General features: G+C 44.2%; 2 protein-coding genes across 2 annotated transcripts in view; one reads left to right on the top strand and one right to left on the bottom strand.

Moving 5' to 3' along the window:
* The window catches only part of GDAP1 (ganglioside induced differentiation associated protein 1), a 440,350-nt gene that overhangs the window by 228,989 nt on the left and 189,670 nt on the right, over positions 1 to 21,691 (bottom strand). The gene's annotated exons all lie outside the window — the stretch shown is intronic.
* The window catches only part of JPH1 (junctophilin 1), a 176,020-nt gene that overhangs the window by 16,057 nt on the left and 138,272 nt on the right, over positions 1 to 21,691 (top strand). Inside the window, exon 2 of the mRNA XM_069731495.1 lies at positions 18,423 to 19,176. Within this exon, the coding sequence (XP_069587596.1) occupies positions 18,423 to 19,176 (754 nt within the window). The remainder of the gene's footprint in view (positions 1 to 18,422; positions 19,177 to 21,691) is intronic.

The following is a 21,691-nucleotide window of genomic DNA, read 5'->3' as shown; positions in this document are numbered from 1 at the left end:
GGACCACATCTCATTTGAAGTCATTTGATAGAAAATACCCAAGTGTGACACCATTCTAAGAACTGCACCCCTCAAAGTGCTCAAAACCACATTCAAGAAGTTTATTAACCCTTCAGATGTTTCACAGGAATTTTTGGAATGTTTAAATAAAAATGAACATTTAACTGTTTTTCACAAAAAATTTACTTCAGCTCCAATTTGTTTTATTTTACCAAGGGTAACAGGAGAAAATGGACCCCAAAAGTTGTACAATTTGTCCTGAGTACGCCGATACCCCATATGTGGGGGTGAACCACTGTTTGGGCGTATGAGCTCGGAAGCGAAGGAGCGCCATTTGACTTTTCAATGCAAAATTGACAGGAATTGAGATGGGACGCCATGTTGCGTTTGGAGAGCCACTGATGTGCCTAAACATTGAAATCCCCACAAGTGACCCCCTAAGGAACTCATCTAGATGTGTGGTGAGCGCTTTGACCCACCAAGGGCTTCACAGAAGTTTATAATGCAGAGCCGTAAAAATAAAACAAAAATTTTTTCCCACAAAAATTATTTTGTAGCCCCCAGTTTTGTATTTTCCTGAGGGTAACAGGAGAAATTGGACCCCAAAAGTTGTTGTCCAATTTGTCCTGAGTACACTGATACCCCATATGTGGGGGAAGGACCACCGTTTGGGCGCATGGCAGAGCTCGGAAGGGAAGGAGCGCCGTTTGGAATGCAGACTTATATGGAATGGTCTGCAGGCGTCACATTGCGTTTGCAGAGCCCCTAATGTACCTAAACCGTAGAAACCCCCCACAAGTGACACCATTTTGGAAAGTAGACCCCCTAAGGAACTCATCTAGATGTGTTGTGAGCGCTTTGAACCCCCAAGTGTTTCACTACAGTTTATAACGCAGAGCCGTGAAAATAAAAAAATCTTTTTTTTCCCAAAAAATTATTTTTAGCCCCCAGTTTTGTATTTTCCCAAGGGTAACAGGAGAAATTGGACCACAAAAGTTGTTGTCCAATTTGTCCTGAGTACGCTGATACCCCATATGTTGGGATAAACCCCTGTTTGGGCACACGGGAGAGCTCGGAAGGGAAGTAGCACTGTTTTACTTTTTCAACGCAGAATTGGCTGGAATTGAGATCGGACGCCATGTCGCGTTTGGAGAACCCCTGATGTGCCTAAACAGTGGAAACCCCCCAATTATAACTGAAACCCTAATCCAAACACACCCCTAACCCTAATCCCAACGGTAACCCTAACCACACCTCTAACCCAGACACACCCCTAACCCTAATCCCAACCCTATTCCCAACTGTAAATGTAATCCAAACCCTAACCCTAACTTTAGCCCCAACCCTAACTGTAGCCTTAACCCTAGCCCTAACCCTAATGGGAAAATGGAAATAAATAAATTTTTTAATTTTTCCCTAAGGGGGTGATGAAGGGGGGTTTGATTTACTTTTATAGCGGGTTATTTTTATGATTGGCAGCCGTCACACACTGAAAGACGCTTTTTATTGCAAAAAATATTTTTTGCGTTACCACATTTTGAGAGCTATAATTTTTCCATATTTGAGTCCACAGAGTCATGTGAGGTCTTGTTTTTTGCGGGACGAGTTGACGTTTTTATTGGTAACATTTTCGGGCACGTGACATTTTTTGTTCGCTTTTTATTCCGATTATTGTGAGGCAGAATGATCAAAAACCAGCTATTCATGAATTTCTTTTGGGGGAGGCGTTTATACCGTTCTGCGTTTGGTAAAATTGATAAAGCAGTTTTATTCTTCGGGTCAGTACGATTACAGCTATATCTCATTTATATCTTTTTTTATGTTTTGGTGCTTTTATACGATAAAAACTATTTTATAGAAAAAATAATTATTTTGGCATCGCTTTATTCTCAGGACTATAACTTTTTTATTTTTTTGCTGATGATACTGTATGGCGGCTCGTTTATTGCGGGACAAGATGACGTTTTCAGCAGTACCATGGTTATTTATATCTGTCTTTTTGATCGCGTGTTATTCCACTTTTTTGTTCGTTTTTTTTTTTCTTTCTTACGGGGTTAACTAGTGGGGCAGTTTTATCTGTTGGGTCGTTACGGACGCGGCGATACTAAATGTGTACTTTTATTGTTTTTTTTTTTATTTAGATAAAGAAATGTATTTATGGGAATAATATATATTTTCTTTATTTAGGAATTTATTTTTTTTTTACATGTGGAAATTTTTTTTAAACTTTTTTACTTTGTCCCAAGGGGGGACATCACAGATCGCTGATCTGACAGTTTGCACAGCACTCTGTCAGATCAGCGATCTGACTTACAGCGCTGCAGGCTTACCAAGCGCCTGCTCTGAGCAGGCACTTGGTAAGCCACCTCCCTCCCTGCAGGACCCGGATGCCGCAGCCATTTTGGATCTGGGCCTGCAGCGAGGAAGGAGGTAGGAGACCCTCGCAGCAACGCGATCACATCGCGTTGCTGCGGGGGTCTCGGGGAAGCCCGCAGGGAGCCCCCTCCCTGCGCGATGCTTCCCTATACCGCAGGCACAACGCGATCATGTTTGATCGCGGTGTACCGGGGGTTAATGTGCCGGGGGCGGTCCGTCACCGCTCCTGGCACATAGTGCCGGATGTCAGCTGTGAAATGCAGCTGACACCCAGCCGCGATCGCATATGATGTACTATCTTGCAGCACATGTCCGCTCCGTCCAAAGCGCTTCTGGCTTTCGAACGCAGGTGATTCCGCATGTGTTCATTAAACTGCGGAATCACCACTCCAAATACATTGGACGGGTGATATTTATCCTGCAGAGACTGCGCGTCTATGCAAGATAAATTGACATGCTGCTGTCTGGAAAGAGGCGCCACATGTCCGTCTCCACAGGGAAGCCGGAGGCGTCTGTGCACGCATAATGGAGATGGGATTTCTTGAAATCATATCCACTATGCTGTAACATTTGGACGCTGCGGTTGTACGCAGCGCCCAACCCGCAGCGTTTACTGACCGTGGGAACATACCATAATACACACTTATTTATTAATCCTATACTCCTATTTGAATCGGCAACAAGCACTTCAGTTTAGCAATAATTACATGATCTACCAAAGGAGGTACAAAGTGACTAAAGAATAGGTGAATAAAATAATTTTGTATTGAATGCAATATTTAAAATTATGATTAAAAAGACAGGGGAAAAAGAAAAATGACCTCCAAAAAAATGACAGGAAGTGATAGTCAGATGGAAGGATTAGCCTCCTCTGCATTCAAAAGATATTTGGAAAAATTATTAAATAGCCTGCTGAATAGGATGAACATTGATAGTGACTATATTGCCATATTATCATCCTTTTTGCAGCCCTTTTCCAAAAGTCATGTAAAAATACAGTCAAATAACAGCAGGAATAAGGAAAACAGTCTTTGATAAATGGAAGCCTGCGAATGTGATAAAGTCACTACATTGTATCAGCAAACCCTTGGCACTAGAGCTCATACTCAGTTGTGTGAGACTCTGATGAGTCTCGCACGGCAATACCCGGCGCTGCTGCCTGCACTCAGATCGGAGCGTGCGGCCGCATAGAAATACATGCAGCCGCACGCTCCGCTCCTCTGTGCCAGGTGCAGTGCCGGGTATTGCCGTGCGAGACTCATCCGAGTCTCGTGCAAGTGAGTATGAGCCCGTAGGGATAAGCTGGAGTGCATTATAAACATCCCTATAACGGCTATTTCCAGAAGGCACACATAGCAGCAGTAAAGTGACAGGGTGAAATGGAGTGAGTTATATAGAGTGGTTGCTTTAAAAATAAAGCTGTAATAATGAAACTGTCACAAGAGTTGTACCTGGAGTTAGATGGTGAAGTAACATGCAGTGTGGAAAGGGGGACTGTATCCAACCCTGCGCCTGACTAGCGCTGTTTCGCTGATTAGCTTCTTCACAGAGTTTATCCAGTAGTCCTTATTGGAATGTGCACATTGGAGTTTCAGACTGAAGGCAGAAAAATCATGAGGGTATACAAATGGAAACGAGGAGTAAAGAAACCTGACTCTAACCAGAATATGTGCTCCACCTTATTTATGAAAGTTCCCCCTTTTACTCTTATGGCAGATTTACCCCCACTTGGCATTCACTGAAGAATTAAAGGGGATACTTTGAGGGATCTAAGTGTTTAACAGATCCTGGTTTGTTTCATTCCTGTTTCTTTACTCCTTGTTTCCTTGTGTTTCTTTACTCCTTGTTTCCATGTTTGTTTCTTTACTCCTGGTTTCCTTGTTTGTTTCTTTACTCCTTGTTTCCTTGTGTGTTTCTTTACTCCTGGTTTCCTTGTTTGTTTCTTTACTCCTTGTTTCCATGTGTGTTTCTTTACTCCATGTTTCCTTGTGGGTTTCTTTACTCCTGGTTTCCTTGTGGGTTTCTTTACTCCTGGTTTCCTTGTTTGTTTCTTTACTCCTTGTTTCCTTACTCCTTGTTTCCTTGTGTGTTTCTTTACTCCTTGTTTCCATGTGTGTTTCTTTACTCCTTGTTTCCATGTGTGTTTCTTTACTCCTTGTTTCCTGTTGTTTCTTTACTCCTTGTTTCCTTGTGTGTTTCTTTACTCCTTGTTTCCTTGTGTGTTTCTTTAGGCTACGTTCACATTAGCGTTGTGCGGCGAAGCGTCGGGCGCAGCCGCAGCGACGCATGCGTCATGCGCCCCTATATTTGAGGCTGGTTTCACATTTGCGTTTAAAAATGCAGCGTTTTAAACGCAAACGCATTTGGTGAAAAAACACGTTTAAACGCAGCGTTTTTTAGACGCATGCGTTTTTGCATGTTTTAACGCAAACGGGGCGTTTTGACGCGTTTACATGCGTTTTTTCCTGCGTTTGCGTTTTTGAAACGCATGATGAGAAGTGTGGGATAGCTGCCAATCATCAAAATCAACTAGAAAACCCACTATAAACAGAAAGAGCTAGGGTTAGGGTTAGGATCCCTAGTAACCCTAGGGATCCTAACCCTAGGGATCCTAGCCCTAATCCTAACCCTAGGGATCCTAATCCTAACCCTAGGGATCCTAACCCCTAGGGTTAGGGTTTGGGGGTTGCTTATCAGTGTGTATTCTTGTGTTTTTCTATTAAAACGCATGCAAACGCATGTGCTTAAAAACGCATGCGTTTCCATAGACAGCAATACGTTTTTTTGCCGCAAAACGCATGCGTTTTTTTGCGGCAAAAACACGCTGCTAAAAATTACTACATGTTGCATTTCTGCAACAAAACGTATGCATAGAAACGACGCATGCGTTGTCAAAACACGGCAAAACGCATGTGTTTTTAATGTTAAGTATAGGGGAAAAAACGCATGCTTTTTTTGTGGTAAAACTCAGCGGCAAAAAACGCAAATGTGAAACAAGCCTATCCTGGAGGGCGCATGGACATGCGTTGTTTTGCGTTTTGTGATGCATGCGTCATTTTGGCGCAACTGTCAGGGCGCAGAGGACGCTGCATTATGCAGTTTTTTCTGCGCAAATGGTCCAGATGCAATGGTCCAGATGCAATCTCAGTCTGCACATGCGCCGCCTGTGGCGGCCGTCTTCCTTAATCCCTCCACAGGGAATACAATGCACTTACGCCGTAGCCTGGAGCCCTCATTATTGTCGGAATATGTCAGGCAATAAATTGTTTTTCTAAGCTTTATAGTGTAGTTTTAGGTCAGGGAGGGATGGTTAGGGATGAGCTAGCAAGGTGCAGGGACAGGTAGTGATGGCTACTTGCGGACATGTGCAGCACTTGTGGTTTTGCACTTCTGGTGAGACAAAAAAAACACTGCTAGCAATTTTTTTTCCATTGTTGCAAGTGCTGCACATGTCCGCAAGTCCCATAGGGAATGAATGAGGCCGAACGCAGTGTTGCCGTAAGTGATCTGCTACGTGGCAGATGCAGAAAAACTGCCGGATCTTCCGCGAATGGCAAAAATCACTGATGTGAAAGTAGCCTAAGTCACTGCTGACAGGGTCTGCATTAGGCTACTTTCACACTAGCATTGTTTTCAATACGTCGCAGTGCGTCGTTTAGGGGAAAAAACGCATCCTGCAAAGTTGTTTGCAGGATGCGTTTTTGCCCCATAGAGTAACATTTCCGAAGCATTACGACACGTCGCAACCATCGTGTGACGTTGCGCCGTGTTGTGGCGGACCGCCGGGAGCAGAAAACGTTAAATGTAACGTTTTTTGCTGCAGACGGACCGCTTTTTCCGACCGCGCATGGGCGGCCGGAACTCCGCCCCCACCTCCCCGCACCTTACAATGGGGCAGCGGATGCGCCGGAGAAATGCATCCGCTGCCTCCGTTGTGCGGTGCATCAAACGCTAGCGTCGGAATCTCGGCCCGACGCACTGCGACGGACCGAATCCGACGCTAGTGTGAAAGTAGCCTTAGTCATACTCACCAATGAGGGAGGCAGCATGAAAAGTGCCTAGGGCAGCAGAAACTCTAAATACGGCCCTGCTCCTTGTTTCCATGTGTGGTTCTTTACTCCTTGTTTCCATGTGTGTTTCTTTACTCCTTGTTTCCATGTGTTTCTTTACTCCTTGTTTCCTTGTGTTTCTTTACTCCTTGTTTCCTTGTGTTTCTTTACTCCTTGTTTCCTTGTGTTTCTTTACTCCTTGTTTCCTTGTGTTTCTTTACTCCTTGTTTCCTTGTGTTTCTTTACTCCTTTTTCCTTGTGTTTCTTTACTCCTTGTTTCCTTGTGTGGTTCTTTACTCCTTGTTTCCTTGTGTGGTTCTTTACTCCTTGTTTCCTTGTGTGGTTCTTTACTCCTTGTTTCCTTGCATTTCTTTACTCCGTGTTTCACTCCTATTTCTTTACTCCTTGTTTCCATGTGTGGTTCTTTACTTTTTGTTTCCTTGTGTGTCTTTACTCCTTGTTTCCATGTGTTTCTTTACTCCGTGTTTCACTCCTGTTCTTTACTCCTTGTTTCCTTGCATTTCTTTACTCCGTGTTTCACTCCCATTTCTTTACTCCTTGTTTCCATGTGTGGTTCTTTACTCCTTGTTTCCTTGTGTGGTTCTTTACTCCTTGTTTCCTTGTGTGGTTCTTTACTCCTTTTTTCCTTGTGTTTCTTTACTCCTTGTTTCCTTGTGTTTCTTTACTCCTTGTTTCCTTGTGTTTCTTTACTCCTTGTTTCCATGTGTGTTTCTTTACTCCGTGTTTCACTCCTGTTCTTTACTCCTTGTTTCCTTGCATTTCTTTACTCCGTGTTTCACTCCTATTTCTTTACTCCTTGTTTCCATGTGTGGTTCTTTACTTCTTGTTTCCTTGTGTGTCTTTACTCCTTGTTTCCATGTGTTTCTTTACTCCGTGTTTCACTCCTGTTCTTTACTCCTTGTTTCCTTGCATTTCTTTACTCCGTGTTTCACTCCTATTTCTTTACTCCTTGTTTCCATGTGTGGTTCTTTACTTCTTGTTTCCTTGTGTGTCTTTACTCCTTGTTTCCATGTGTTTCTTTACTCCGTGTTTCACTCCTGTTCTTTACTCCTTGTTTCCTTGCATTTCTTTACTCCGTGTTTCACTCCTATTTCTTTACTCCTTGTTTCCATGTGTGGTTCTTTACTTCTTGTTTCCTTGTGTGTCTTTACTCCTTGTTTCCATGTGTTTCTTTACTCCGTGTTTCACTCCTGTTCTTTACTCCTTGTTTCCTTGCATTTCTTTACTCCGTGTTTCACTCCTATTTCTTTACTCCTTGTTTCCATGTGTGGTTCTTTACTTCTTGTTTCCTTGTGTGTCTTTACTCCTTGTTTCCATGTGTTTCTTTACTCCGTGTTTCACTCCTGTTCTTTACTCCTTGTTTCCTTGCATTTCTTTACTCCGTGTTTCACTCCCATTTCTTTACTCCTTGTTTCCATGTGTGGTTCTTTACTCCTTGTTTCCTTGTGTGGTTCTTTACTCCTTGTTTCCTTGTGTGGTTCTTTACTCCTTGTTTCCTTGTGTGGTTCTTTACTCCTTTTTTCCTTGTGTTTCTTTACTCCTTGTTTCCTTGTGTTTCTTTACTCCTTGTTTCCTTGTGTTTCTTTACTCCTTGTTTCCATGTGTGTTTCTTTACTCCGTGTTTCACTCCTGTTCTTTACTCCTTGTTTCCTTGCATTTCTTTACTCCGTGTTTCACTCCTATTTCTTTACTCCTTGTTTCCATGTGTGGTTCTTTACTTCTTGTTTCCTTGTGTGTCTTTACTCCTTGTTTCCATGTGTTTCTTTACTCCGTGTTTCACTCCTGTTCTTTACTCCTTGTTTCCTTGCATTTCTTTACTCCGTGTTTCACTCCTATTTCTTTACTCCTTGTTTCCATGTGTGGTTCTTTACTTCTTGTTTCCTTGTGTGTCTTTACTCCTTGTTTCCATGTGTTTCTTTACTCCGTGTTTCACTCCTGTTCTTTACTCCTTGTTTCCTTGCATTTCTTTACTCCGTGTTTCACTCCTATTTCTTTACTCCTTGTTTCCATGTGTGGTTCTTTACTTCTTGTTTCCTTGTGTGTCTTTACTCCTTGTTTCCATGTGTTTCTTTACTCCGTGTTTCACTCCTGTTCTTTACTCCTTGTTTTCTTGCATTTCTTTACTCCGTGTTTCACTCCTATTTCTTTACTCCTTGTTTCCATGTGTGGTTCTTTACTTCTTGTTTCCTTGTGTGTCTTTACTCCTTGTTTCCATGTGTTTCTTTTCTCCGTGTTTCACTCCTGTTCTTTACTCCTTGTTTCCTTGCATTTCTTTACTCCGTGTTTCACTCCTATTTCTTTACTCCTTGTTTCCATGTGTGGTTCTTTACTTCTTGTTTCCTTGTGTGTCTTTACTCCTTGTTTCCATGTGTGTTTCTTTACTCCTTGTTTCCTTGTGTTTCTTTACTCCTTGTTTCCATGTGTGTTTCTTTACTCCTTGTTTCCTTGTGTGTCTTTACTCCTTGTTTCCTTGTGTTTCTTTACTCCTTGTTTCCATGTACGTTTCTTTGTGGTTTTGCTGCCTTCAGTCTGATTCTACAGTGTGCACATTCTAATAAGAACAAGAAAAACCAATGCATGTATAATTGTTACCAAACCGTTGTCCACTGCTATACATATGTATTTTACCATGTTATTCACACTTTTTGTTGGTTGTATGACATTGCATGAGATTAAAAGGCACAGCGCCCCTCTTGTCTATAGTTAGCACCATATAAGAGAATGAAGCAGAGATGAATGGCCGCACGCAGCCGGTGGACGGGGCTGCTGCTATTTCTGGAATAAAAACACTCCAGATCATGTTTTAAATCTGTAAGATCCTTTATATCTGCCGTACGTTTGATGTGACACAAGCAATGAGTGGTGAACAAATAGGGCAAGTGATTGAATGCCCCCCGGAATGTGGCGTCATATTGTGGATTAATTACTGATGCTGTACGTATTATGTATCCGTTTTGACCAGTCCACTATAAAGTATTAGCACAGAAGACAGAAGGTAAAGTGCTGTATAACGCGTAGCTGGTTAAACCAGCGTGTGCTATTCCTGGTTATTAAAAAATTCCTCTGTGTTTTCCTGTGTGAGTTTACATACGTTGGATGCTACCTACAAGAAGGAATGGCAGTCATCACTGCAAAAGTAAATATTTTACTATCACTGTGATGGTATTTTGCACAGGAAAGTGCTACAGAATTTACATGTAAAAGCATTTCCTCCTCTTGCTTGTACCCACTTGTTGGTCTGTAGCGTATTTTTTTCAACAAGGTAGAATTCTCAGAAATTTGCAAGCAGATTTTCAATCACTACATTATAAATTAGGATATAACTTTTGCGAAAAACATTTGAGTATTGTTGTGTGTGTGTGTAAGTATATACAGGTGCGTCTCACAAAATTAGAATATCATCAAAAAGTGAATTTATTCACTTCAACACAAAAAGTGAATCTCATATATTATATAGAGTCATTACAGACAGATTTAGTTTAAGTGTTTATTTCTGTTAATGTTGATGATTATGGCTTACAGCCGATGAAAACCCAAAAGTCATTATCTCAGTAAATTAGAATAATTAACAAAAAACACATGCGAAGGCTTCCTAAGCATTTACAGGGAACCTGTCAGCAGATTATGCAGCCATAAGATGGGGCCACTGCCTTTGAGGCTTATCTGCAGGATGCTATAGATAAGCCCCTAGTCCCAAATGAAGAAAAATAAGTTATTTTTCTCATCCAGGGGGGTCCATTCCGATGGGTGTTTCAGGTCCGGGTCTGGTGCCTCCCATCTTATGGTGATGCTGCCCTCCTGTATCATCGTTCCCCGGGCTCCTGTGCAGGCGTGCTTAGCTGGCCTCTCTGACCTTTCCCAGCGCCTCCGCACTGCAGTACTTTACTCTGCCCACAACAGGGCAGATAAGTATGCCTGCACAGGAGTGCCGATGCCGGGAAGCGAAGAAGAAGCAGGAGGGCAGTGTTGCAAGAAGATGGGAGGCCCCGGACCTGAGATACCCATCAGACCGGACCGCACAGGACCGCCCCCCCCCCCCCCCAACCCCCGGGTGAGTATAAGATAACTTATTTTTCTTCACTTGCAGGTCGGACCAGGAGCTTATCTACAGCATTATAGAATTCTGTATATAAGCCCTGAAAGGTGATGGCCATATCTTATAGCGGCAAAATCTGCTGACAGGTTCCCTTTAAAAAAAAGTCCCTTAGGCTGCGTGTCCACGATCAGGATGGCCGGCGGTATCGTTGGAGCGGCCGCTCTGCGCTAAGCCCTGCCCCCTTCTGGGACGCGATGATGCCGGATGTGTTCACAGCACGCATCCGGCATCATCGCACCCTTCGTATAGGGCCCTGTGCTATATTTTGCGGCGACGCAGCGTCGCCGCAAGATATACGGACATGCTGCGATCTGAAAAGACGCGCAGCATGTCCGGAGTCGCAGGGCCACCGCGTGCGTGTTACCACGCATAGTGGAGACGGGATTTCATTAAATCCCCTCCACTATGCTGTAACATCTGGACGCTGCGTGTCTGACGCTGCGGCTCTATGCAGCGTCAGACACGCAGCGTTTCCTGCACGTGGAAACATACCCTTAGTCTGTTTCAGTAGCTCCACAATCATGGGGAAGACTGCTGACTTGACAGATATCCAGAAGGCAGTCATTGGCACACTCCACAAGGAGGGTAAGCCACAAAAGGTCATTGGTCATAATTTGTTGTGTGAGAGCAGCAAAACGTACCCAATGGCCTAATGTAAATACCGTATGTAATAAAGGATAAAAAACTTGAATAATGCAGATGATAAAATATGATGCCAACAAAAGTGAACCCCAAACACAGTAAGATACCCACACAATTCATTCGTCCACATGCATGGTATGATAACCCTAATGTACCCCCCTCACTCAATCTCCCCCTCCCTCACCAGAAAAGTATGGTGATCCCATCAACGTATGACAGAATGAGTCCCCAACTCTATTCCCCACACAGTATAATGGACCCCACATAATAGTCCCTGTTTTGCCTTCTTTATAGTATAATGGTCCCACGTAGTCCTCCATATAGTATAATGGCCCCATATAGTCCTCCATACAGTATAATGGCACAACATAAAAATAAATAACAAATATCCACTTCTCTCTAGTCCCCCGCTGCTCCTGTTTCTGCCCACATCTTTTGATCCTCTGTACTGCTCAGCACAGCAGGTGCATTGTAATGGTCAGTGTGCTGGCTGTGCTGAGATGTTAGGGTACCGTCACACAGTGCCATTTCGATCGCTACGACGGTACGATTCGTGACGTTCCAGCGATATCGTTACGATATCGCTGTGTCTGACACGCAGCAGTGATCAGGGATCCTGCTGAGAATCGTACGTCGTAGCAGATCGTTTGGAACTTTCTTTCGTCGCTGGATCTCCCGCTGTCATCGCTAGATCGGTGTGTGTGACACCGATCTAGCGATGCGTTCGCTTGTAACCAGGGTAAACATCGGGTTACTAAGCGCAGGACCGCGCTTAGTAACCCGATGTTTACCCTGGTTACCAGCGTAAATGTAAAAAAAAAAAAAACAGCACATACTTACATTCCGGTGTCCGTCAGGTCCCTTGCCGTCTGCTTCCCGCACTCACTGACTGCCGGCCGTAAAGTGAAAGCAGAGCACAGCGGTCACCGCTGTGCTGTGCTTTCACTTTACGGCCGGCAGTCAGTGAGTGCGGGAAGCAGACGGCAAGGGACCTGACGGACACCGGAATGTAAGTATGTACTGTTTGTTTGTTTTTTACGCTGGTAACCAGGGTAAACATCGGGTTACTAAGCGCGGTCCTGCGCTTAGTAACCCGATGTTTACCCTGGTTACCCGGGGACCTCGGCATCGTTGGTCGCTGGAGAGCTGTCTGTGTGACAGCTCTCCAGCGACCACACTACGATTTACCTACGATCACGGCCAGGTCGTATCGCTGGTCGTGATCGTAGGTAAATCGTATAGTGTGACGGTACCCTTAGACGCAAAGGGAAATTGACGACGGCGGGAGTGTCAGGTGATGATTTCTCCTCCATTATTGCTTTCAGCTGTATTGACATCCTAGTTTTCGATATAGTTAAGTGTGATGTTGGGCGGGGGTCCCGGGCAGCGTCCTTGGCCAAAAATACTCACCCTGCGGGCCAGATTTGGCCTGCTGACCAGAGTTTGACATGTGCTTTAAAGGCTTCCCTGATCATTCACCTACCAAGTTCCTTGAATATCCTTTCCTCAGGTGATAATAACATCTCCGCTCAAGTGATTGCTGAACGTGTCTTCATTACTGTTCTTGTACATGGTTATTTAAATTGCTGTCACCTTCCTTCATTTTGAGCCAGGCTAGTCTTTCTTCTTTGCCCTCTTACTTATAGGGCACTGTAAGGATAGATTCACATGTGGGACACTCGTGGTCCAAGTACTGTCAAACTGACTGTGTGTTTCCTGACCAAGCTCAACAGCCTGCCAGGAATAAATGAGGCTATTGATTTCGGGTCAGGAGACCTGCTACTCATCTGGACCTCGAGGTCCGTACTTAGACCATGAATATTGGACGGATGAAACTGGCGTAGCCCACAGAACTAGCACTCACTCGATATTTTTTGATCTGCCATTCTATGTCCACCACCACTGCCTGGTATCGGCATTCCTATCCACTATTGTGTTGGTGACTTTTTTTTAACCTGTAGGCAATGTGGACTGTGACCTTTAGCTACTGTTCAGCAGCAATAGTTGTTACACCTCCTTTATGATAGGTGAAAGTAGTTTCTGTTTGGCATGTAAGACTTCTGTACATCAGACCAATCTCGCAGATCTACATTTGCCAGTTTGTGTAAGAGAGATGGATGACAAACGATCAAGCTGTGAATGGTATCCTTACATGTCCGGATATATCAGCATATGTAAAACTCTTCAGAGGGGTCAGCACCTCAGCTAAGGAAGTTTAGCTTATAGATGATAAGACTAGAAGGTTAAGATGAATTGCAAGATAAACAGGAAAATAACTCAAGGATAGAGCCAGTCTCCAGGATGTCGGGGACTGCTGCATGTGTTGGGGGAAGTGGAAGATTCCAACATCTGAAGCAAATTGCCTTCAATTGTTTGTAGCTGTGAAGACGCCACAAGTGCGGAGGCTTCCTGTGTTAAGTGCGATTTGTGTTGCACAATTGGAGCAGTAATATTAATTGAGATGGATAATATGGTAGTAAGGGAGTATTACATCTATTTTTGAAAAGCAGGTAGTACAGATGAGCAAAAATGGTTTGCAGAACCCTAACAGGAGCGTCGTGAGCAGCATTCTCCCTTCTGGTGTATCTTCTGATCAATTCGCGAGGCGCTATATCTTACGCATGTCACATCGCAACAGTGGCATTGCGTCGGGGAATGTCGGCAGGTAGGAGACAGACTAAAAGCCTCAGAATAGTGTCCTGCAATTCAATGTGCTCATCTGTATAGATTATAGAGTTGATGCTTGGATCTGAGAGGCTTATTAGGAGGACTGACCGTTTTCGGAGCAGATCTGATAGGGAGGCCAGTTCCCGGTTTCCCCAACCTTCTTCCCTTGCCTGGCACTGCACCATGATAAGTATGGATTTTTTTCAGAAAATCCATACTGCAGTACTGTATCCCACTGCATTATATCTCCTAGCCATATACCTATCTACTCAGTGTAAGGCTCTCTACACATATCCGTTTTTCATTTTGTCAAAGAAATGGGTTGGGCCTTTTTCTCCTATAATAATAATAATAATAATAATTTTTATTTATATAGCGCCAACATATTCCGCAGCGCTTTACAAATTATAGAGGGGACTTGTACAGACAATAGACATTACAGCATAACAGAAATCACAGTTCAAAATAGATACCAAGAGGAGTGAGGGCCCTGCTCGCAAGCTTACAAACTATGGGGAAAAGGGGAGACACGAGAGGTGGATGGTAACAATTGCTTTAGTTATTCGGACCAGCTATAGTGTAAGGCTCAGATGTTCATGTAAAGCTGCATGAACCAGTTACCTGCCTAAGTATGTAGCAGTACAGACACAGAGGGCTAATACTGCATAAAGTGTATGAGAACATGATGCGAGGAACCTTTTTTTTTTTTTTTATTATAAATAGGCCACACAGGGATCGTTAGGTTAATGCATTGAGGCGGTAGGCCAGTCTGAACAAATGAGTTTTTAGGGCACGCTTAAAACTGTGGGGATTGGGGATTAATCGTATTAACCTAGGTAGTGCATTCCAAAGAATCGGCGCAGCACGTGTAAAGTCTTGGAGACGGGAGTGGGAGGTTCTGATTATTGAGGATGCTAACCTGAGGTCATTAGCGGAGCGGAGGGCACGGGTAGGGTGGTAGACTGATACCAGGGAGGAGATGTAGGGTGGTGCTGAGCCATGGAGTGCTTTGTGGATGAGGGTAGTAGTTTTGTACTGGATTCTGGAGTGGATGGGTAGCCAGTGTAATGACTGGCACAGGGTAGAGGCATCGGTGTAACGGTTGGTGAGGAATATGATCCTGGCTGCAGCATTCAGTACAGATTGGAGCGGGGAGAGTTTTGCAAGAGGGAGGCCGATTAGTAGAGAGTTACAATAGTCCAGACGAGAATGAATAAGTGAAACAGTAAGAGTTTTTGCAGAGTCGAAAGTAAGAAAAGGGCGAATTCTAGAAATGTTTTTGAGATGCAGGTAAGAAGAGTGAGCCAGTGATCGGATGTAGGGGGTGAATGAAAGGTCAGAATCAAGGATGACCCCAAGGCAGCGGGCATGTTGCTTTGGAGTAATGGTGGAACCGCATACGGAGATGGCAATGTCAGGCAAAGGTAGGTTAGTAGAGGGAGAGAACACGAGGAGTTCAGTTTTTGACAGGTTTAGTTTCAGATAGAGGGAGGACATGATGTTAGAGACAGCGGTAAGACAATCACTGGTGTTTTCTAAAAAGGTCGGTGTGATATCAGGAGAAGTGTATAATTGGGTGTCATCAGCATAGAGATGGTACTGGAAACCAAATCTACTGATTGTTTGTCCAATAGGGGCAGTATACAACGAGAAGAGTAGGGGGCCTAGGACTGATCCTTGAGGAACCCCAACAGTAAGGGGAAGGTGAGAGGAGGAGGAACCAGCAAAACATACAGTGAAGGATCGGTCAGAGAGATAGGAGGAGAACCAGGAGAGAACGGTGTCCTTGAGGCCGATGGAGCGGAGCATAGTGAGGAGGAGCTGATGATCCACAGTGTCGAATGCTGCAGAGAGATCCAAGAGAATTAGCATGGAGTAGTGACCATTAGATTTAGCTGTTAGTAGGTCATTAGAGACTTTAGTGAGGGCAGTTTCAGTAGAGTGTAAAGAGCGGAAGCCAGATTGAAGAGGGTCGAGAAGAGAGTTATCTGAGAGATAGCGGGTAAGACGGGAGTGGACCAGGCGTTCGAGGAGTTTAGAGATGAAGGGAAGATTAGAGACAGGTCTATAATTAGCGGCACAGTTTTGATCGAGGGATGGTTTTTTAAGTAATGGATGTATGATGGCATGCTTAAATGAGGAGGGAAAAATACCGGAAGTGAGGGAAAGGTTGAATATTTTTGTTAGGTGAGAGGTGACAGCCGGGGAAAGGGACTGGAGGAGATGTGATGGAATGGGGTCACTGGTGCAAGTGGTCGGGCGAGAAGATGCAAGGAGCCTGCTTACTACTTCTTCTGTAACTGCTTCAAAGTCAGAGAGTGAACTAGATGCAGTGGGGGAGGGAGGACAGTGCATGGTATGAAGAGATTGGGAGATGATTTCCTGTCGAATGTGGTCAATTTTTTCTTTGAAGTAATTGGCCAGATCGTCAGCACGGAGATCCGTGGTTGGGGCCTGCTCTCTTGGGTTGAGTAGGGACTGGAACGTGTCAAAGAGATGTTTAGGGTTATTGGACAGGGAGGTGATGAGGGTGTTGAAGTAGGTTTGTTTGGAGAGGTGAAGGGCAGAATTGTATGTCTTTAGCATGAACTTATAATGGATGAAATCTTCGGGTAGATTAGATTTTCTCCACAGACGTTCTGTGCACCTGGAGCACCGCTGCAGGAAACGTGTTTGCAGCGTGTGCCACGGTTGTTGCCGTCTGTGCCGAGTTGTTTTATGTATAGGAGGAGCAGCTTCATCCAGAGCACTTTGCAGGGTTTCATTGTAATGCTTCAATGCAGAATCAGGACATGAGATGGAGGAGATAGGGGCCAATGAGGACTGCAAGTTCTTCATAAGTTTCTGGGTGTTAATGGCCTGTATGTTTCTATAAGTGTGGAAAGTGGGGGTGACCTGAGCAGGATGGCAGTTCTTGATAGAGAATGAAAGAAGGTTGTGGTCAGAGAGCGGGAGAGGGGAGTTTGTGAAATCATCCACTGAGCAAAGTCGGGAGAAGACCAAGTCAAGGGAGTTTCCATCTTCATGTGTTGGAGAGTTAGTATGCTGCGAGAGGCCAAAAGAGGAGGATAGAGATAAAAGGTGAGAAGCAGATGGGGAGAGGGGAGAGGCAATGGGGATGTTGAAATCACCCATGATAAGGGTGGGGGTGTCACAGGAGAGAAAGTGTGGAAGCCAGGTGGCAAAGTGATCCAGGAACTGATGAGAGGGGCCGGGAGGACGATACAACACCGCCACTCGCATGGAGAAGGGGACGTAGAGTCTGACCACATGGACCTCAAAGGAAGGGAAGACAAGTGAGGGTACTTGGGGGATAACTTGGAAAGATGTATGTCGGCCATTGACTCTTACTGTAAAAATGTATACCTTACAATTGTTTTTTACTCTATGCCTCTGTATAAGAAAATATTGCTGTACTTTCTTATACAGTAAAGATAAAGAGGGAGGACACACAGGAGCTAGGTTTCTGGAGATTGATATTAAACTTTCGACTAGGACTATCCCACCATTCTGACATGGATTATCACAGAGTAAGGGTGCAGTTACACTGGCTAATAATTGGGATGAACACTTGGCCATTCCAAACAGGCTGTCAATTACCCAATGTTCATCAGGTGAAATAATTTTTAAGCTTGATAAAAAATCATTGCCCCCAGCAGCACATCGTCCGCTGTAAGCAGGACAAATGCTCCCAGAACAATATTTTATAGGCACAGAATGATTGAATTAATAATTATTCTGTGTGCATGGAGCTTTGGTGGCTTGTCTAACCAGGTTACAAAACGACCACCCTCTGAATCACATGTAGCCTATCCGTGGTCATTTAACGGCTGCTATTGGCCAGGGTAAATGCTCTCTAAACATATTGTGACTGCTGGTGACAAGTCTGCTTTAACTTTAAATCTTTAACGGCCTTCAGCTCTCTCGAGCCATGTTGACTTGATGGATCTATGATCTGCAGGAAGATCGATCTTGTGCAAGCATAGATAGGTCCACCATGGTCTTCTCCACGGTTATCTGGATAGTATCAAGCCATCTGATTGCTGGTCTTCCTTTTTGCCTTGTTCCTTCTAGTCTTCCGACCATGATATCCTTCTCCGGTGATTGCGCTTTTTTTTTATGTGTCCAAAGTAGGCAAGTCGTAGCGTGGTGGTCCTTGCTTCGAGTGACATGTCTGGCTTGATTTTTGATTTCTTGCCATCCATGGTATTGAAAACCTTATTTTCCAGCGCCACATTTCGAAGAAGTCGATTATAGTAGCTCCTATTTAACTTATGTTCTGTGTGACTAAGCGCGTATTGCATTTTTCAAGAAATAGGTACGAACGTTAAAGTATGGCCAAGATGAGTGGTCGTACCAGTCCACAGACGACATCAGAAGATGGCAGTGATAAAATATTACTTTTCTTTTACCACACTTGCCATAGGGATGAATGATTAAATATAGTTATAAAGTGTTTATTTCTCAATCCTGAAAATAGATTCTGTGTTGTTCAGTATGTGAATGTGCATGTCTTGATGGTGGTAAAGTCCATACATTTTGTTTTTACTTGACACTGTGTTTTTATCCAGGTACTTACCAAGGACAATGGATGGGAGGAATGAGGCATGGATATGGCGTTCGGCAGAGCGTTCCCTACGGTATGGCTACAGTCATCCGATCACCACTGAGAACCTCTCTGTCTTCACTACGTAGTGAACAGAGCAATGGCACCGTCCTTCATGACATCGGAGCCGACAGTCCAGCTGGGACCCGTGGAGGTTTTGTGTTGAATTTTCACAGCGACTCTGAGCTTATGACGGGCAAGAAGAAGGGTTTGTTCAGAAGAGGGTCACTACTGGGGAGCATCAAGCTTAGAAAATCAGAGTCCAAGATCTCCATATCTAGCAAACGCAGCTCTGTGAGAAGCGATGCGGCTATGAGTAGGATTAGCTCAAGCGATGCCAATTCTACAATTAGCTTTGGAGATCTAGACTCTGATTATTCTCCTGTAGAAGATCACGTCGATGCCACCACCACAGAAACCTATATGGGAGAATGGAAGAATGATAAGCGCACTGGGTTTGGAGTAAGTGAGCGATCAAACGGAATGAAATACGAGGGAGAATGGCTGAACAATCGCAGGCATGGATATGGATGTACCATATTTCCGGATGGCACAAAAGAAGAAGGAAAGTACAAAAATAATGTTTTAGTCCGTGGAATAAGAAAGCAACTTATACCCATAAAGAACACCAAAACGAAGGAAAAGGTAGACCGCGCTGTCGAGGGGGCGCAGAGAGCAGCAGCTGTAGCACGGACAAAGGTGGAGATTGCAGCGTCCAGGTAGGTCACTTGTGGAAATAGCCGGAATGTAAAGATAGGTGCTGGATTTCTTCTTACAGGAATTGCTCATTTTATCTGCTAGAACATCTTAATAGCAGATATTTGAACATGCAATATATATATTTATCTTATTGCAGCAAAAATAACCATAGACCATCAGTCAGATATGTGTAGTGAAACAATGGCGTCCCAGTAGTTTACATGAAGCCTACACCATGGCCTGTGAGCTTTTCTAAAGTGAAAAAAATCCCTGCATAGTACATAAATGTTAGCACTTTGCATGCCCATGTGGTGCCTCTATGCAGCGTCCTATTAAAGGGGCATTCCGGCTCTATGCACTTTCTCATCAGGAAGTGAGACGAGCCAATGACGTCCTGTCTAGTGAAACCTGCCAGGTCGGGTGCATAATACCTGCTGATCACAGATGCGACCCAGCGGGTATCAGTAGACGTGACATCAGCAACCCTGCTCACCTCCATTTGTGGAAATGAGTAGAGCCGAAATACCCCTTTAAGGGAATATTCTGCCTTAGAACCTTTCGAGGGGGTACCGAAGAACAATAGAGCCCCATAGACTTCTTTGGATGACATATTACAGCTCATTGCGCCTTTCAAGAAGTACAGGACTCTGATATGGTTGTTTACATGAGCCCTAACCTAAAGAAAGCATATTACCATTGTATCATACGTAAATATATTTCTAAAGGAGCTAATGATATGAAATTCTCACCAGATGTTGGGGGAAAAAAACATCCAATCCACACATGCAAGAAATCCATAAATTAAGTTACGTAATAATTAGAGTTGAGCAAATTTGTTCAGGCTCCCTCTTATTCGGCAAGCTATAGCGCGTACTGAATAAGCTGCAGAGGGAAGGCGGCTTCCTGGATCGCGCCGGCAGATCGGCGCCGCAGCTGCATGTGTGCAGGCAGTGTCACAGCACATTCATGGAGAGCCTGTTGGGCTCTCCATGCAGTCGTCCATATAAATAACACAGGGTACATAGTAAACACCCTTTTTGATTTAAAAAAAAAAAAGCATTAAAGCCTTCCCATGTGTCATTGTGAATAAGTGCAGAGCAGGATCGGGACCCGAATGTGGACACTCAGCAAATGGGGGAAGCTATATAAACATAATGTCCAGCGCACCGGAAGGGAGCGTGTACCCTTACCTGCACTAAATACAGAAAGCTGAAACCAAACCGAAAAAAAGTAAACTTTAGTACAAATTGGTATGGATGCAAAATAGGAGCATGCTCATATTAGCCATTAAACAGGATACATGATCATTTCATGTCTGTCTTGAATTTTGGCTGTTTAATGGCCATTGTGAACGTGCTTCTATTTTGCAAGCATACCAACTTATACCCCAGTTCATTTTTTTTTTGGTTCATTTTTAACCCCTCTGTGACCTTAGACGTACTATCCCGTCGAGGTGCCCTGGGCTTATCTGACCCTGGACGGGATAGTACGTCATAGCCGATCGGCCGCGCTCACGGGGGGAGCGCGGCCGATCGCGGCCGGGTGTCAGCTGCTTATCGCAGCTGACATCCGGCACTATGTGCCAGGAGCGGTCACGGACCGCCCCCGGCACATTAACCCCTGGCACACCGCGATCAAAGATGATCGCGATGTGCCGGCGGTGCAGGGAAGCACCGCGCAGGGAGGGGGCTCCCTGCGGGCTTCCCTGAGACCCCCAGAGCAACGCGATGTGATCGCGTTGCTGCGAGGGTCTCCTCACCTCCCTCCCTGCTCGAGCCCCGGATCCAAGATGGCCGCGGATCCGGGTCCTGCAGGGAGTGAGGTGGCTTCACAGAGCCTGCTCAGAGCAGGCACTGTGAAGCCTGCAGCGCTGCATGTCAGATCAGTGATCTGACAGAGTGCTGTGCAAACTGTCAGATCACTGATCTGTGATGTCCCCCCCTGGGACAAAGTAAAAAAGTAAAAAAAAAATTTTCCAAATGTGTAAAAAAAATTAAAAAAAATATTCCAAAATAATGAAAAAAAAAAAAAATATTATTCCCATAAATACATTTCTTCATCTAAATAAAAAAAAAAAACAAATAAAAGTACACATATTTAGTATCGCCGCGTCCGTAACGACCCGACCTATAAAACTGTCCCACTAGTTAACCCCTTCAGTAAACACCGTAAGAAAAAAAAAAAAAACGAGGCAAAAAACAACGCTTTATTATCATACCGCCGAACAAAAAGTGGAATAACACGCGATCAAAAGGACAGATATAAATAACCATGGTACCGCTGAAAGCGTCATATTGTCCCGCAAAAAAAGAGCCGCCATACAGCATCATCAGCAAAAAAATAAAAAAGTTATAGTCCTGAGAATAAAGCGATGCAAAAATAATTATTTTTTCTGTAAAATAGTTTTTATCGTATAAAAGCACCAAACCATAAAAAAATGATATAAATGAGGTATCGCTGTAATCGTACTGACCCGAAGAATAAAACTGATTTATCAATTTTACCAAACGCGGAACGGTATAAACGCCTCCCCCA

This window comes from Ranitomeya imitator, chromosome 6 (assembly GCF_032444005.1).
Source record: "Ranitomeya imitator isolate aRanImi1 chromosome 6, aRanImi1.pri, whole genome shotgun sequence".
NCBI classification, from domain to species: Eukaryota; Metazoa; Chordata; class Amphibia; order Anura; family Dendrobatidae; genus Ranitomeya; species Ranitomeya imitator.
This window is presented reverse-complemented; position numbering and strand designations above follow the sequence as displayed.